This window comes from Oreochromis aureus, linkage group 2 (assembly GCF_013358895.1).
Source record: "Oreochromis aureus strain Israel breed Guangdong linkage group 2, ZZ_aureus, whole genome shotgun sequence".
Lineage (NCBI taxonomy): Eukaryota > Metazoa > Chordata > Actinopteri > Cichliformes > Cichlidae > Oreochromis > Oreochromis aureus.
This window is the reverse complement of record NC_052943.1, coordinates 14,289,605-14,308,949: the sequence shown is the minus strand read 5'-3', so window position 1 is coordinate 14,308,949 and position 19,345 is coordinate 14,289,605. Positions and strand designations below refer to the sequence as shown.

Genomic DNA, 19,345 nt, shown 5'->3' with positions numbered 1-19,345 from the left:
CTGATGGATTATTGATTCAGAATGTATTACTTGCTTCATATTTCAACAAACTCATCATTGCCACCATCATCAGTGATTACAGCCAGTGAATAATGCTCTGTGCTTATGGTTTGGCAGAGTTATTCTTTTCAAATGAAACACGCAGAGAAAAATGGTGGTTAGTGAAATGCTATCTTTATTTTGGACTGAAGTAGAGCACAAACTGATATTTAGCCACTAAATATTGCATATATAATACGTGGCATGTATAGCATATCACTATTAAGTATCAGCTTAAAAAATGGTCTGTCTGTTTTCTGCATGAAGGTTCTGAAAACAAAATCTCCTAATGCAAAGTCAGAGCAATAGAAACAATATTAAGCTTTTTCTGCATATTTTAGATTATCGGAAACCTACATTCGGTGAAATCCGACTCTAGTTAATCCACAACAAAACTGCATTTGTAAAAAAAAAAATCCATTCTACCAGAGATTGTTCAAAATTATAGGGGCAAAAAAATTCCAAAATAAATGGGGAACGGTGCAAGTATTGACACTGGCAAGCTGTTTAATGTTGAAGGTGCACAGCACTCTGCTCGACTCGAGGAGGAGACAGCGTACGAACGCTTTGCATATTCAAACAGGAAATACTTTATTTAATCATGCGCAATCAAATCTACAATTGACTGTATAAGGGATAATCTAATTAAACATTACCACAATTATCGGTCTTGGCCAATTGGATAACTGACTTATTTACTAGTGCGGTGTTCTGCTGTTTTAAGCAAGAGCTTGTTTTAAACAAGCAGCTTTGTAGGTTGTAATTACATTTTCTGCAGGCTTGTTGGCACCTTGGTCAAAGGCAAACTCCTGTGTGGACTCCCTCATGTAAATAAGAGCCCCTTTCCTTGCCAAAGCAATCATGACATTGCACTGGTGTAATGCTAGGCCTGCAAATAAGCCATGTCAGAAGCATATGCACAAGACACCGGATGTAGCCCTCTTGAATTCCCTCTCTCAGCAAACTGCAGAGACGCACCATTTGGCATCTCTGGAATTTGGTTTGAGGTTGCAGAGTATTTTACTTTTGTTGTCAAATTGCTTTGCAAATGAGGCCCACTCTGGCACGATTTCAAAGAGCTTGTGCTATATGTGCAGCTTCCTTCAGGCACTAGTTTCTGAACCTTCATCATTCTCTATGCATATGCACAGTACTGCACTAAGCTCACATGGAAGGCTAGATAAACATGCCAGGCTGGGAGGAAGATGGAAGGCAGTATGCTTATGTCTTGTCAGCCTGTCTGTATGTTGATTTTGTGTTGTTCAGCTTGACTGGCATGGTCTATCTAATAACATGGCAGGTAGACAGTACGAAAGCCTCGTAGGTTTCTACCCATTAAAATGATATTCAATCATTTTTTGATGGGCTTTTTTTTGCCCTAAACCACGCCTTATAACGATTTAAGGTTCGAGCGCCATTCACATTGAAATGTTGTGTTGCTTGAAGCCACATCAAAATAATTGTTTTGATATGTTCCGTTTTTGACTTGGCAATGACATTAATAGGAGGTGATTGTACAATGAGGATAAAAAACATTTTTTGAGGTATGTTGACTAAATTTCAGCCATGGATCCCCTGGCTCACAATTATACGTTTTTAGTCTGGGCATCATGGAACAGCCATTGCTTTGAGATACAAGTGTTGCACATATTGCGTGTCCTTTTGATTGCATGTCCAAGTCAGCCACTAAATAATAATGCAGGGATTGAAACACTGCAAAATAGCCCAAGGCTCAGAAATTGCTAATGAACATCAGCAGGGTGCAGCTGGGGTTGCACTGTGTGATAAAGGCATTGAAACCTTACTTCATGTTTCAAAGGCAAATAATCTGTGGTCGATTTCTTTATACTCCAAACATCTGTGTCACTGCCTCAAAAGTGGCGGGACACAATAAATGTGCACTAAGGAAAACTATAGATGACTCGCTAAAACGAGACATATATTCCAACGTGTCATAGTTTCAAGTGTTAACCAGACTTCAGCACTGGACATCTTTATGGCATATGTTTCTGTGGACTGATAAGCAGTGGAAGCATGATCTCTGTCATCACAATATTACAAATATGTGTTTTATACTTGTTACATTTTCTCCTTTCACTGCCTGTCAAGAACTATTCTCACTTTGCAGAGAACCGGCAAGCAAGGGGAAATCCGTGGAGAGGCAAAGAGACAGAAGGCAAGAAAAAGAGAATATATTTGGTGCTATGTGCTGCAGATCAAAAACATGGCAGTCACATGATCAAAGGCATTTGATAATCCTTGAACTACAATGCTCCTTTAATCCTAGCAAGAGAACTATATTTTATTGGGGGAGGAGGGCTGAAACAATGTTGGGGTGACAAACAGAGCTGAAGAAGCAGTAACTAGCTGGTAGAAATACAGTTTACTAAATGTGGCACAGTACTTTTGTGGGAGCTGGGGAAGAAAATAATATAAAGCCTCCTTGTGTGGGGAGAAAATGGAGGCTGAGTTGATGGGACTAGAAACACAAATGTGCCACAAGTCAGTGTCCACTCAGCACTGAATAGTGCTCTTGTTTTTTTTCGCTATACTTGTTGGGGAAGTTGGCTCGGTGAATGTGACTAGACTGCCTTATACTACATCTGCCACACAGAAACAGAGTGCAAGCTACACAGGGTTTGGGCTGCGACTTCTCCCAGTCAAGTTGAGTTTCTGGCTAGTTCATTTTCCTGAAGATTCATTTATACATACATATATACGTTTAAAAAATTGGATGGTTTACAAAAATACGCTATATAATCAAATGGCAGAATGACAACATACCAAACTGTATTCATTATTTATTTATTTTAATTCATTGTGAATTTACATATGATATATTACACTTTTAAAAAAAACTATGTAATACTTTAACAGCAATATTTCATGTTTGGTGGAAAAGCAGCACCATCCACCCTGAAGGTTTTCACAACTTGCAAAAAACAAAAAATTGTAAAGAAATTTGAGATTTTGTTCAGGACTTAAAGTAAAAGCATCCAAAGAATTAGACATCTCTGTGCACAAAGAAAACACATATTAAATAGACGTGATCGGTGAGTTATCAGGCACAACTGTGTTAAAACAGATGTCGCTCTGTAGTGGAAATCATTGCACACCATTGTCATTAAACACAGTTCATTCACTAAATGAAAGTTAAAGCCAGAAACATTATAAGAGAGTCTATTGTAACACTATCCTGAAAGAATCTGGGGACTATTTCTAATCCATATATTATACAGCAGCAAAGCTGAGAGTAGAAAAGCTTTTTTAAAACCTAAAGTGACATCCACACAGAGAGCGAGTCACTCATCCATATCACTTTGAAGTCAACGTAGGTGCAAACTCTGGTTGCCTAGGTAACCCTCTAATGCATTTACTACCAGGTCATATGTCAATCAACAGCATCCTGCACTCTTAGCTGTAGTTGCTTCAGTTGCTCACCTCAAAGCTGAGAAACGTTGACTTCCCCCTCAGTTCGTGTCACCGGCATTTTTTGTCTGGTCTCCAAATCACTGCGAATCTGTTCATGTGTTCGTACAGCACAAATTTACTAACTTTCCAAACAGGTGTGCAGAGGTGTATATGGCTGCTGAGTGGACTTTTTTATACCCTACAATGCAAAATAAATAAAAAACATATTTTTTTTAAAAAAAGCTTACCCATTTTCTCAGAAAGTGGTTTACCAAAACTTCAGTTTTTTTATTTTTTATTTTGCAAGAGCATGATCCCGGGGCAAAGAGAAGACGGAACATTTTTATCACCTCACAGCTGAAAAGTTTTACTGAAGCTTTACTTGTGTTCAGTGGTACACATCTTTTCTTAAATATTTTTTCTAATATCACACAAGATTAATAGAGACAGAAAACATATAAATGACAAACAGTTATTTATGAAGTCTTTTATCATAAAAGTTTTCAGATTTTTATTATTATATGTTAACAGGCGCATAAAAGCCCATTTCTAACATTCACCTTTTTCAGTTCTGTAGGTTTTTTTTTAAGAGAAAGTGAAAAACAAGAAAACTTTCATCTGAAACTCTTCAAAGTATGCTTGTTCTGAAGAAATTTAAGATTCCGTGTGGGAAACTTTCAACAGAGAAGCAGACACCTCGCAGGTCCTCAGCTGGCCTTGTCATTATTATAACCTTAGACCAAGATTGTGTTGGTCTGTGAAAGGAGTAGCACACAATGTGCATTTTTTTGGCAAATTCCCACATGGAATAGGCTTTCTTTAAACAAAAATACTCCAGTGACTTTCAGGAGGTAGTCAGTCTCATTTTTCAAGAAACACAGAAAAACTCTCTGTCCCATGCAGCTTTTTACGCACATGTTGGTGACGTGAAATTAAAATAAGCGCATATATTTATAGCAAAAGCAAAAAAAACTTTGTTTTCTACTATTTTTATTTAAATAACAAGTTTAAATATTTTGCATATTTTTGTTTTTATTTGTCTTTGATGCAAACTGTTAGTGGGAAAACCGTGCGTCATTTATTAAAGTACACAATTAAGACTTACACAGTTTGTGAGCTGCTGAGTGAGGCTAATAATTTATATGATGAAAGTAAAGACAGCGAGATAGAAATAGAGCTCATTCTTAGATTTTATCAAAACATTTCCAAGAAATCAGGAAGATAAAATTGTCTTATATTTTCTTCAGAAACTGTAATATATATATGTATAAAATGTGCTCTCTGGGCCTCATCCTATTACAATAACCAGCCCATGCATGGTGAAAAGACAAAAACATCAATATGTGGCGTAATCCAAATCCCTCTGTTGCAAGCATTGTCAATAGTCTTCATTATCAGATGCAAAATGTCCCAGACAAAGGTGAGTTGAAAAATGACAGTCGTTTTTACTTCCATATGTTTTCCCTTATCGCCTCTCTACTCTACTGTCTCTCCTGTAACTGTGCGGAGATGAGCTATGAGCTGTTTGTCAGAAAAGCTGTACAGTTTCCACGCTGATGAAACACTAACGATTATTAATTAGATTTAACGAGTGAGTTAAACTAGGACTTCATAAGAAATGGCATGAGTGAAAAGTGGTGGTTAGCTTTACTGTTATCCTTGTTTTGTGTTGTTTTTTTTACTTTTTTGCATTTGATAATGTTGCTTCTTTAACAGTATTTGTACTTCCAAATGAAAGTAGTTGTTAATTTGGAACTCATATTGTTTTGTACAAATTCAACAAAACAAAACAAATAAATAAATAAATGCTTTTGCATAAACACATTGTGTGTTCAATAGTTTTAGCATATTTGGCATCTGATTTTATAATCTGGTAACACAGAAATAACACAAATAATGTTTGTTTTTTCCCTGTTACCATCATAAACGACAGTAGAATAACTAGAAGTAAAGGGAATATTTTCCTGAATGCTTTGTGTTAGGTTTTTGCAAGTCATGCCTTGATTAACCGCCAGTATTGATGGAGTGCTGAGTTATCTGTACATTGCAAACACTGTGGTTCACATTATAATTGATTGGACTCTCTTTTTTTTTTCTTTTTCTTTTTTGTCACTCTCCTCCTAACTCTACAATATCCTGTAGAATCTAATATTCACAATTTTGGAGGCAGTGTTCAGAATCAAGGTCATTCATTTTCCCCCACTGGGAACATGCAGAAGCAAATTCCATTTCCTGCTCCTATCCACAAAGAAAATAATTCATGTTTATTTGTCACATCAATTAAGATATCATGGTTATATTGCCTACTCAATCTGTAGGGAAAATTTTGTCTACTAATTCCATCGTCCCAGCAAGGCCCATTTATTCATTTATATTTCATGACCGGGTGTTTACGCTACAGCGAATGCCTGGCTGATTTTTTTTCCCTCCCCTCTCTTAGTCGCCTTGGCCAGAGAGGTGTTCTCCTTCTACGTTGCGATGAAATATAGATGTTAAGAGTCTGGAGAGTTGAGTGTCTCATCTGTCCTAGAGAAACCATAAGGCAGCCATTAATAGTGTCACAGAGCATCAGACGTACCACAGGCACATAATTGGAAATGAGGACATAACTGAAAGCACCTGCTTGAAAATCAACAGGGCCTTCCCACGAGGCAGGCCCTTGGTAGATTCCAAAAGAAGTTTTCCGAGCCCCTCCGCTTCCCTGCTGGTTCTGCTTCACCCATTGCTCTCTTTTTTTCATTTCTCACCGAGGTCAGCTCACGATGGCTTATTTTTTTCTGTTTTTTTTTAATGATGGCATTGTGAGTATGCAAATACTTTGGATCTTTGCATAATCACAAGCAGCAGGACCATCTGTTGTTGGCTTGTTGACTTACCTTGTGTCTGCTTTTAATGGTGTTTTCTTGTATCTGAGTGATGTATTGGTGTATTAACAATGTGATAATCATTTAACCTCAAAAAATGCAGTCGGGCGTGTACGAAAAATCCGAACATATGTTCAGTGAAATCTTCTGACAAAGAAGGATTTATAATCTTTGTGCAGGGATAGAAATAAGGGAAAACACAAAAACAAATAACAAAAAAAAAAATCACTCCGCTCACGTTATGTCAGATAAGACGATGCTGTCAAGATAGAGATTTAAAATGTGACGCTCGACAAATGTTGTGATCTTGGCTTAGTGGGTAGTAAAGAGTGGGAGTTAACCCCCACTTAAAAACACAGCAAAAATACTAATAGCAAGGAATAGTAAATAAGATGAAACTTTTTGCAAGGATATGCCTGCAATGAAACATGTCCCTGATAATGTTTTTTTTTTCTTCTACTAGAACCAGAGCCAGACACCAGAGAAGTCTTTTAACTCACCGCCTCCCATTTGTCCTCATAAGGTAAGCTCCAGCTTGCTTTCAGGCAAGGAATAAACAGCATTATGTGAAATAATTACAGATATTTTAAGAATGCGATGTTCTTATTAAGCTGTGCTTCTGTGTCTATTTGCATTTTGCATTTGTAAATTAGCTGTATAATATGTCAAGACCCTTTTCATCTTCTCACATATCTGATGTTCCATTCACCATATCATTGCAAGACTCTTTGCCAAATGGTGTGCAAATTAATTTGTTTATCATGGGTTCGTAAAGAAACTATTTTCATTTCCAAGACAACAGTTTCATCTGTTTTCTGTTCTTCCTCTGTGCGTTCTGCTAATCGTTCGAGATTTATTTAAGATGAGGCGAGAAGGGCAAATTTATTCAATGCTAATTAGTCTTGTACATGCACAGTCAAAGTCATCACTTCACTGTGATGGTCTCAAGTCGTCACCACACACTGACTGAAGTCACTCTCCCCTTCAACCTCTACTCCTGATGCATGACTCTTGCAAATGTGATAATGTGCCATGCAGTGAAATTCGCGCAATTTCAGTTCACTTAGCACCAAACGTGTCAAAAATGCCTGTGTCCTTTTCTGGATGAATGGGCGTTATGGTTGAGAGTGGCTTATTGCAAGAGTGGACCTTGGTAAAAGGAGCCCAATAGATGGAAGCTGTCTGACAGGCTGTCATCAACTGTTCAAAGCCTAACACCGCTCTACATCCCTAATGCACAGCTAGCTGTCTGAAATGACTTTGGTGGCATTAAAATATGCAGACAGTGGTCGGAGAGTAAATAATAACAAAATATGATACCTGTTTCTCTGCTCTGTCACTGGAAAATCACTGGAAACTGAAAACTATCTGCATATCTATCATTGCAGAATAACAACGCACATCCATGTAAGGCCATGTAAGAAGACATCTCTTTCGATTGCTCCACAGACTATGTCTACGTCTTGTTTCCTCTGGACCCCATACTTCTCTCTCTGTTCACTCTTTCCATTTTTACCCAGCTGATCAGGGCTGATGTAATGGGGGAACACTGTGGGTTTGCGGATAGTGTTATTCACGTTTTAGCTGTTAGCAGCTGAACATAATCTCCCTCTAGTCAGCTCACATTAGTCTCCATGATCCACACCAGCCCAATATGTGCAGCGAATGCATTGGGCCAGCTGGGGTAATTTAGTATGTCAGTCAGTTCAGGAGGCTGGTAAAATGAGTAAATGGCTGGATATGATTTATATGTAAAGAATATTCTGATTATAATGGCTCTCAGAATAGAATATCCACTGGCTTTTTAAACTTCTCTTCATCTGCATTGTGTGCATCCCCCAGATAGATAGCGAAATGAACAGAGGGCTTTTAAACTGACTACTCTGTGATTATATTAAGAATGTGAGAGTGAGAGAGCGAGGAAAGGGAGGAGAGGGAGGAGATCGGGTGCCCGAGCACTAAGTATATATAATTGCTTCTTGACACATTGGCCAAATTCTGCAGTGCCAGGATCTGAGCGAAGATGATTAACGGCTGTCCAAGTGGGTGGGCACTGCAGGTCGTTCAGGGCCTTTGGTTTCCATAGTGATTCTAGTCTAAAGGCCATATATTGCATAGTGAATATCCCAGAGGTCCACACATTGTTAAACTACAATTATAACTCACATCAAGAGCATTGTCTGTCCACCGCAAACTCTCTTATTCACCCACCAAGTGTCTTGCTGCGTTTTCCCTCTGCTCATCATTTATTTTCTCTTCTTATTTTCTTAAATTGTCTCCCCTAGCTGGCGAGAAGATAAAGAGTAAAAATTTTGCATTATGTGAATAATTGATGTGTGGGCTCACCTCAGAGCATCATCACACTACGGCAGTCAGGGTATGAGGTGAGGGTAAGATCATATTTCTGACATGAGGCTTCAGGCTGTAGAAAATTGTTTCACAAGGGTTTTCACAAGGTTTTCCTCTGAATCGACAGCATGAATAACAGCTTCTCATTATAGCACAGCAGGGTAGTAATAAAATGTGAATAGGGATGCACATGCTTGGTTCTGTACATAAAGTCATGTGCGTCTGACAAGCTATAACATACAAGTAGTTCATTATAATACGGTTCTTAGTATCTGAGGTGGTTGTGTCTAAGTATAATAATGTGTGTGTAAGCATGCCAAAGTATGTGTATGTCTTTGTGAACACCACAATTTAAATAGGTGACAGATGGAGAGGACAAGGGATGGGGGTGGGGATCAAGCACCTCTGACAATATGGGGCCTGCACTGCACCTTGTTCTTGCCAACTCTGAAATAGCTACGGTAAACTAAAGCCGTGTGACTCCGGGATGCCATTTCACAGTTTTGTTTTCCTCGCGTTTCACAGTTTTCATTTCCACAAAAGACAAACTCTCTTGTGAAATGTCACCTAACAATGTAAAAGTTGAGTGATGAGCATGCTAGAGAAACACCTTGCTTCTTGAAGGGTTAGACTTTATTCTGTGAAGTTTGACAAAGACATGAATGTAAATGCGCTGAGGGTTACAGATAAAATTCTTAAGACATACTGTGTGCAGGAGCTTTTTAAAGCCAAGGAAAGGCCACCGAATAAGCACATTTCAATGGTGATTCATTCTGTATAATAAAAGGAAATCCCTCAGGCATCCAAACAAAAGGCCTGTCATGCAGCAATTAAGCTTTGTTATTTGTGTCAAGCAGACTATGGATAAGTAATGTATCTTCCTAAAGATGTACGTCCACATCCTCGCACATGCAAGTGCACGGGCAAACACAGTCAGTCACTCAACCCCAATTCATTTGAGGTAAATGTAATCTCAGAAGACAAGCAGCAACAACCCACGGCTCCATCAAGGTGCCTGGGGTTGCATTGGTGGCCATCGTCAAATAAATAATGCTTTGTGACTGAAAAAAAGACAATCCAAAAGGTCATCTGTGACCTCTGGGACCAGTGCTGTGCAGCATCTGTCACTAGCAAGCACCGCATGTCTGTGTCAAATGGCAAAAGGTATGTGGTGCAGCCAGCCTGCCATGTAACGAAGGGAATAGGCCTCTATATACATAACATCACAGTCACAATTGTATTAAGAGGGCTCCACAGTATCCTGGCTCATCTGCAGAACATCTTCCACGCACCATAGTATGAATGACAGAATGGAAAATTGTCTACAATATTATTAAATAAATACACTTTTTAAGATCGTACCTGGCATATCAAGGAAGAAATTCATGTTCTTTGGAAATGTAACTGAAAAAAAGGATAAAAATGTATAAGATATATGTATTTGACATCCCTTTAATCCCTTTAATCGGTAATGAGGTTTAGGTAACTTTCAGTAGGATAAGTGAACAATGGCTATCCTCTTTGTTTGATGAGATTTCACTTGTCACATAATTTCCGTAACAGCAGTTAATGGTATCAAATATTCAGGGTAAAATGATGAAGAAATATATAATCGATGCTTTCCTTTCAGCCAACTTGCAATTCTCATATATCTGCATCAGACCACACCTCTGTGTGGAACAAATCAATAATATTCCATTTCTAACCAAATTCTTCTTTTTGTATGGTGAAATCCAATCTTTATGGACACAGTAACAAATTGGATATCCCCACAGTCACGTTGGAAAAAGAAACACAAACACAGAGACAACATGGGTTGCTCTGTAAAAAATGTACCATGCATATTGTTTGAAGAAATTGTGTACCACACAAATTTCATTCTGAATTCTCTCAAAGTGCAAATGAGGCTCACTTCTGTTAGTATATTTCCCAGATCCCCTGCACTGTACTCTCTCACATGCTGGCTGTCCTTTCCTCTCACTCACCACGTATCTCCCTCCCCACATCCAGCTAAACCAATCAGGGATTTGAGGGCCTCGCCTCCAATCAATTACGACCCAAATCAGTGCAGAGGCCTTTGATATAGAATCATTTGTCAAATCAGTGCAGATGGCTGGGGGCAGGTACCCTTGTGCTATAGGCCATATCCATGTGGAAATCTCTGCTCAGGGTGGGCTCTCCTGATGCTCCCCAACCTATTAATGGGAAGTCATTGTGTGCGCCAGGACTGCAGTCCAGCTGCCTGGTCTCCTAGATTGCTAGTGTTTAAGCATCTTAGTCAAACAGCGGATAAAACCAAATGATTTGAACTTTTTAGGCAAACAGAATATGAATCTCATGCATCCCACTTGAAGTTTTCAAATGGACTGCACAACGACTACAAGAGTACCCAAGGTGTATTTTAAAATTCAAAATTATCACATGCTGTGACAAAAATACTTTAGTACATGAGCCAATCCACTGAAAATGGTGGCCCAGAAATACCAAATAGAAATTCAGATTTTCATCATGCGATTGCTGTTCACTTGTGCATGTTCACTTTTGTACAGTTGAAGAGAAAACTTCTGAATACAACTAAAACTGAAATAAAGCTAAACCTAAGACATGCATACACTAATGCAGATTGTTGTAATAGTAACTTAAGGTCAAGAATTCCTGTTCACAACCAAATTTTAACCAAGCAATAGTAATATATAATAGTGAATAACCAGACAATGCTCATCAAGCAAAATAATATATGTTTAGAGGACATTGTGAGTGTGCCTGTGTCACCAGTGTTGTTTGATATGTCTTCCTTAGGAAAAGGCAGAATTAAAAACATTATTAACACAATATTTTCAGTGAATTTAAGTTCATTTAAGTGTGTGCATGCCCAATGATTGGGCTACTTTAATAAACATGTCAAAACTCACCTCCTAAAAACGTCTTCAACCTTTCACCTTTGTTTCTTTATACTCTCATGTGAAGGGACCTTGGGTTTCAGCAAAATTAGCAATGAGATATAAAACTAAATAATCATTATCTTTTATTGTTTTTATTTTGAAAACCCAGAATATTTCAGAACCTCTGTAAAGCTCCCTATAACATCTTGTAGTGATTTATCATAGCCTTCAGAGTTTCAAACCAAGTTGCTTCTTCTTACAGTATCTCATGTAGACTCTTGTCTCAAGCGATGACATAGTGAGCTCCTTTAAATACCTAGGAGTTTTCATTTTGACGATCTAGCACATTTCTAATAAGATATTGGTAGACGTTAAACATGGCATCACAGGAAGCTATGATGGATGGTCATTGCAAGATTGGATCAGAACTGCCATCTAAACCAATCCTCCAACCTACCACCACCTACTCTTTGTGTCTAATCTAACACTGAGCATGATAGATGGTTCTGAAAGCCCTTTTACAATGTGTAAAAAGCAATATACATGTAAGTATATCAAAAGAATAAAGATAAGATAATACAGCCCTAGTCTGGTCATTGTCGTCATCATCATCAGTGACATTTTATTCTCTTATATTTTGTGTTCCCACCATTTTTTTTCGTACGCATGATTCAAAACTCTCTGTAAAAATGCACAGAAATGTTTTTTAAGGTCTTGAGGTTTTGAGCTATTTTACAAGCAATAGTTTTCTTGGAAACCAGTTGTAGAGTTTGGCGTCATCCAATATCCTTTGCACTGCGAACATCAGTGAAACAACAGTTTCCAAGGATTCCTTGTGCCAAGCCAGGAGCACTCATCTGTTTTTCAAGGCAGTTTAAATACTAGATTTTCTTTGGCATCATTATTTAAGTATACTTGTAGCTCTTTCTATACTTTCTAATAACTGCTGCAGATGTGTTTGGGGTTTTAAGTCCCTAATGTGCAGGACTATGTAGCAACAGTCAAAAATGCGAAGCTCCAGCTGTATTTGCAGTCACGTCTTTTCCTCGGTAGCCGTGTCTTTACAGTTAATCTTGAATTGGAAATTATATGTCCCATCAGTTGTATGGCAGTAGAAATAAATTGATCTCACCTAACTATAAATTTGCTGTGTAGTCTCTGGTTTTAATTATACACGCTGCATTAAAAAACAATGCAAATACTGCAAGATTATGCAATAATATATATATTTTTAAATAACTGGGCAATTTCACAGGGTGTTGTTTTTTTGTTTATTGTAACAGCAATACTGAAATAAGACATTGTCACAAATTGTCATTAGGCAGAAGCTGTGTTGTTAGGCTTTCGTGTTTAATGACTTAAAAACAGCATTATAGGCTTCATTAGTTAGCACGTCGGTGCAAGCTAGATTGTCTAGGAATAGATCTGAAAAGTTAAAGCAAACATAACTTGTGTCCTTAGGTGATCTGACTTGTCAGAAGAGGCATTAAATAATAAATGATTAAAAGAACATAAATAAATGTAAAAAAAAAAAAAAAAAAAAATCCTCAAAATCGAGCATGTTTAATTTATAGTTGAACATTAATCACAAAATGCTCAGCATTCAGCATTCACGGGTGAGGTTTAAGTTATATAAAAAAGCTTCTTTTAATGATTTTATTCATGAGAAAAGTATTATTCAATGCCTTCATGTTTCAGCGATGTATCCTTGCTAAGATGTATCCTCCCTAAGATTATAAATCAGTGCAGTGCAGTGGGATGTCATGGATGCCAGCCCTCAGTTCTCTGTGCAAGAATAAGACGAGTTCCCTCTAGTATTTGATGCACATTGAATATGTCTTCAGATCAACACAGCACAACTGTTTCCCTGGCAGACAGAACAAAGATCACACAAATCAGAAATGCAAAGTAAATGTTAAAAAAAAAAAGAAGAAGCACAAAAGCAAAACAGCCTTACCCTAAAAGTGGGAGTTTTGAACACTGCACACACATTTTAACCCAAAACTGCTCTTGCAGCAATCAGCATAATCATCAGCCTGCTGCATTCTCAGATAAGCTAGTGGGTGCATTATCTGTCCTCCAGTTTCACAATTTTACTCATCATACAAGCAACACTTTCACTGTAGGTGGCAATCAAGCTGCATCCTTAATTGATGTTAATATGTCGCATGTTTTTGGGATGTCCACACTTATTCATTTTAGGAAGTCATTATATTACTCGGGATTTACACACTACTAGTAAACAGACACAAAAAATGTTCAATTAACAAGTGTTTTGTCAAAAATATCCCATCATATTGTGGGAGATGTATTCCTCTGTCTCTTTGACTTTTGTTTTAATACACTGTAGTTTGTGCACCATTGCCAATCGACTGTTTCCACAAAGTGAATGCCAGCTTTTGTTTTCTCTACAATTGTAAAGGAGATATATGCGTGTGTATTTATATTATGACACTGATTTCATGATCTCTGAAATGCTTGATATTACTTAAGACAGAAGAGAATAAAAACCAACAAATGAAAGAGGAAATTGTAGTTAGGAAATGATTACAAGCATGTAAGCTCTCTAGGCAAGAACAAGCTGCATTGCTCGGGATATTTTTCTCACCCTCTGCCTTTGCATATTTCACACTGGCATAGTCTTTCGAGATGTAAGTCATACTGAGAGAATTTGACTCTGCATGCTAAAAAGGCATAAATACAGGGGAAAAAACATAACCAGCAGATGACCTTATTACACTCAGTATGTAACATGCAGTAGCAATATTGCCTTTATTTGTCATTATTACCACCCGCAATTACTGTGAGTAGGAGGAATATTAAATTGACAAAGAGAGCCTCTGACTAAATGTTAAGGAGCCCTCCTGTCATGTGAGACACATCCCTACTGTTCTGAGTGGGCTGGTATGGCTGTGTTTTACTACTTATGGATATTCAATGGAAGAGCACAGAGCGGGTCTTGCTGTAATAAGGCATTTACCAATGCAGAGTAGCACTGTGCGCTGTGAGAACATATGTTAATGCACTTGGCTGTGGCCAGAGAAACAGCGAGAGGTTTGGAAAAAAAAACACATGGGACTGGCCTCCTGGAGCACACATAGCCTTCTACAAAGATATTAATATGAGTCAGTGGTGGAAGAGGAGGAAAAATTACCCTGGCAGTGAGGAGAAGTTTGTTTTCATGATGGTGATGGACCCCAATTGAGTAAAGCAGGCTAGAGAAGAGAGGCTGCTCTGTATTGGATGGCTTTTGAATTACATCAGTGGCACACCTCTAACTGGTTCCTTTGCCAGAGAAGCTGACATCAATGTATTTGGGGAATATATGCATGAAGGAAATGGGAGTAACTTTATGAAAATAGCCTCTAATTTATCGAGACTCTTCTGCTAAGATTTTTGTCTGTTTTCAAGAAGAGACCTTGTAGGCTGTAAGTAGAAGTAGGATTCAAACCCAATTCAAATTTTGTCATTTGAGTCTAATTTGGCTGTCCTTTATCACAAGGATAAAGGACAAGCTGCCATGTTAATTTGTCCTAATAACACACGTGGAAGCACACATGCATCATTTGTGTTGAAGTTCTTTTGGCTTGTTTTTTTTATCTGACTTTGAACAACATGTAAAAGCATAATGATAAAGAAAAAATGAATTAATACAGTTCACAATACCTGCTGTGAAATAACTGGCATCTCTCTTTTTCACTAGTTTAAGCAGTTTACAATGTTTTTTTGTTTTTTGCTAAATCCTATGCAAATTTCTGCTCACAGAGTTTGCATTTTACTTTTCAAGATTCTCGAAAAGTTTCAAATGTTGGTGTATCTCTACTCCAGCCTGGCTCGTTAGCTGCTAACCTTTACTGTTCGGGCCAGCTCTACCGTGATGAGGGGGAGGCAAAAAGACACCATCGTAACGTTGCATGATTTGTTTCCTTTTTCATAGGGCAGTGCACATGGCACAAACATTTAGATAACTGTTACACCAAAAACTTATCCACGTACAAGCATTGTTTGACTCTTTCTGCACCGTCTCCTAGTTACATGCTCACTTCCTACCACACTGGACCTATCTCTGGTTATTCACATGGCTACTTCCCTTAAAGGAAAATATTTTCCGGTACAAAAGTATCCCTTTAACGCAGACTTTCTGATCAGTTCACCTAAAGCACAGCACTTGTCACCTTCAAATGAGTCTCTAAGGTGCTAACAGTAAGTTGTGAACTTTATACAGAAGGCACCATGGAAACATGGTCTGACACTGCTTTTAATTTAGCCTCTAATGTCGCTAATAACTGCATGCTGTATTTAGACTTAGACTTTACTGTAATAAAAAAGTAAAAGGCAAATAATTGTCTTTGTTGGCTTTCATATTCGTCATTATTGCCTAAAACAATGTTCAGGAACTTTGCATTGGTTTCACAGTTTAAGAGAATATTCTTGAATTCTTGAATATTATGTATAATGAGCACCAATACTCTGATAGAAGTACTCAGGGCAATAATTCCAAGTGCTTTGTGTGATGATGTGATGAACTCATTAACACCCAATGTTTCATATTTGATACATACAGTTTTTTGTGAGTTTTTGAGATGTCTACATCATCAGTGTGTTTTCCCCACTGCATTTTTAAGCAAATTAAAAAAAAAAAAATGCTAGATGTAAATATGGTGCAAATACAATCAGATATGGAAATTAAAATTTAATTAATTTTATAAACAAATTTGTTATGTGGTTCAATAAACTCTCCATTTTCAAAAAAATTTGAATTTACTGGCAATTATTTCATGGTTCAGGCTTTGAAGGGTTATGCTCTAATTAAGTTTCCTTCCTGGGTATACAGTCCCCTACTCTAAAAATATGTAGAGTGACCTGTCTGTTCTTTAGCTTCCATTACCTTTTCACGAGGAAAAGGGAAAAGAAAACACACTTTTATGACACAGAGACAGCAGGCTTTTATTAGAAGCATCATCTCTACAGGTTTCATCCATAGTAACAAGCTAATGTTGAAAAAGATGAATACATTAGTGGAAAAAAATGCACTCACTGTATCAGTACTCAGAACTGACCTTTTAAGTTTTATAGTTACTGGACTATTATAACTACAGTCTTTTGGTTATATTAAACCTATATGAGCTGTTTGTTTAAAAAAAAAAAAAAGAACAAAACTTTTCACCATTTAGTAATGAAAAAACACCTGTTACCAATGTGGAAAAAAACTATTCTGGAATATAGAAAGACAATCAGAATCAATTTCTTGGAGATGAACCCACACTGTTGTTTATAAAGACATTTATAAGCCCATTCTAGCTGCACAAAAACTTGATTTGTGTGTAGGGAACAGATTACATATAACCGGAATAGAAAAAAAAGATGTATTTCTGAAATGAGACCTGTCAACATTTCAGCGAGAGGGCCATTATTCTCACAGAGATTAATAAAGTATTATCACTTCTTGTTGTGGGGTTTTCACTGAAATTTATAACAAGGCCGCTGTCAGCTAATGTTTCACCAGCTTCGTTGTCTAATCCTTACGCCTGTTGTAATATGTGAAGAATGACATTGAATGTATTTTGAAACTCGGTGGATACACTAAATAACATTATAGCTACCATATGCCAAATGGCAGTGTGTTTAAGACAGAAGCGTCTACCGCTTTTAGGAGATCAGTACCATAGATTTAGTGACAATCATTAATCAGTATCATAACTGTGTTTCATGTTCGTCAGAGAATGACAGTGATTCAGGCTCTTTTCTCCACACTTGTGGAGCTTGTGATTCACTACGTATTTGCACATCACAGTCTTTGGATAATGCTTCCATAAGTGTCAATGAGGAAAACTGTCAAATGTTTCCGTAGGAGAGCGATCAAATTGGTGAACAACTCCTATTACAACAGGATCTTGATAAACTGAGGTATGACACATTAGTGGGTCTTTCCATTCTCTTTTTTTCATGTTTCCTCCTTGACGGTGCACTTTATTAGATAAACCTCACTGTTAATGCAGCCCAAGCTCTTGTGACTCACTGTGGAGGCAGACAGGACATGCAGACAGGGCTGAACAGTTCAATTATTTTCCAGTTAAACATGTAGGATCTGCTCATGTGTCACCAACATTTACAGTATATTTAACTTCATTCCAGTCAAATTCTGCACCAGTTTTTAAATTGGTATAAAAACCACTGGACAAGACTCTGAACTGGATATCACTGTAGAACCTTTAGCAGACATGGTGAATAAAACCGAGTTTCTAAAAAGTGGGCACATTTTGACAATTCTTTAGACCATGACAACCTTAAAATCCTGCCACTGGCTAGTAGAAGAAAATGGCTCTCAATACATATAACACGAGTTTTTTCCGCAACAATATTACAGTTAATAGCACACTAGGGTCTTATGACTAGTGTTGCTAAAACACTTAACTTTTTTTCCCTGTCTGTCCTTTCATATTATGTTTTACCCAGCAGCAAAATCTTCATTTTCTTGTAGCAAATAATATTGTAATAATGCAGAGACTGTGAGGGGGATATAAAGCCCTGGATGTTATTATGCATTAGTAAGATTGTTATCATCCATTGTGACAGCAACAGCTGACATGCTATCACCAAACAGGGGGAAAACTAAGACAAGGTGAAGAAGGTGGAAATCAGCAAGGGGCATGAGTATATTCTCTCACTTACATTATCTCAGTCAGTGTGGCTGTGTGGAATATATATACATATATCATTCAAACAGGGCAAGCAAACTAGGCAGTGCTTGTTCTGTGAAATATAAAAATTACAAAGTAACAACATGAGTTGTTACTTTGCTTGCTTCCCTTTCTAAGTCAATTAACAACACTGCCATTAAGCAGTGTAAACATATGCAGGGCCTGACTTCAAGTGTTGGTGTTACTGTAAGAAAGAGCGAGGTATGTCTTCTGTGCTATAACTACTTGATATTGGAAGGAACCAAGTTGAAAATTGAGTGAAAACAGAAAAACAGCTTTTTTTTTCTACAAGTGTTTGGTATTTTCATCATATTATTGCTTCCATAAATATATCTAACATTACCATTCTGTCTAATTCTGTTTTTTTAAGAAGGAAGTTTTCTTGCAAGAAAATGTGTCATTGTCTCAAGATGGTTCCAGGAAATTACTTTACTTTACTCCAGTGGTCTGTACAGTCCCCAGATCACAACCTAATAAAACACTTTTATGGTGAGGTGAAGTGGGAAGTTCATAGCATCTGTAACAATGAAAAACTGCAAAAACTTTGCAGTAAAGTCAGAATAGATCGAAATCCTAATGTAACATCTTTAGCAACTTACTGAATCATACCTTTAAAAAAAGGGGGGCAACTCTGGAGGTCAAAAGAGGACCCTGTTACTTAGGTGTACTTAAAATTGTCAATGGAAGTATTTACAATAGTAGTAAAGGACTCGACTTCAGTCAGAGACCTCAGGCTGAAATATTCGTTCCGTTCCTTGACTTCTTAGCATAGACACCATGACATCCTAAATTTGCATAGCAGTAAAGATCAATGTAGCTCTTGGAGGCTGGTGTGACACTTATTCAAAACAGCTCCTCTTTTTTCCCTAGTGTAGTCTGGAGCAAAAGGAGGTGAGAAGGCATTGAGTGATGTGGGTAAAGAAAGCCAGACACTTCCTCAACTGTAGTCAACCTCAAAGAGCATTTTGTCATGTATCTTCACTTGGTAAAGTACCTGCAACCCTCTTCACATCACTACTGAATCAAGGTGTGCTTCACACGGTTTGATGCTGTTTGATGCCAGTTGAAATTTGGAAAAAGTAATGGCAAAGTAAGAATG

The 19,345-nt window shown here is 37.6% G+C and overlaps 1 protein-coding gene across 1 annotated transcript in view; it reads left to right on the top strand.

Annotated features, from left to right (window-relative positions):
- Positions 1-19,345, top strand: part of pcdh11 (protocadherin 11) — a 130,699-nt gene that overhangs the window by 46,100 nt on the left and 65,254 nt on the right. The window contains exon 4 of the mRNA XM_039618914.1: positions 6,778-6,837. Coding sequence (XP_039474848.1) covers positions 6,778-6,837 — 60 coding nt within the window. The remainder of the gene's footprint in view (positions 1-6,777; positions 6,838-19,345) is intronic.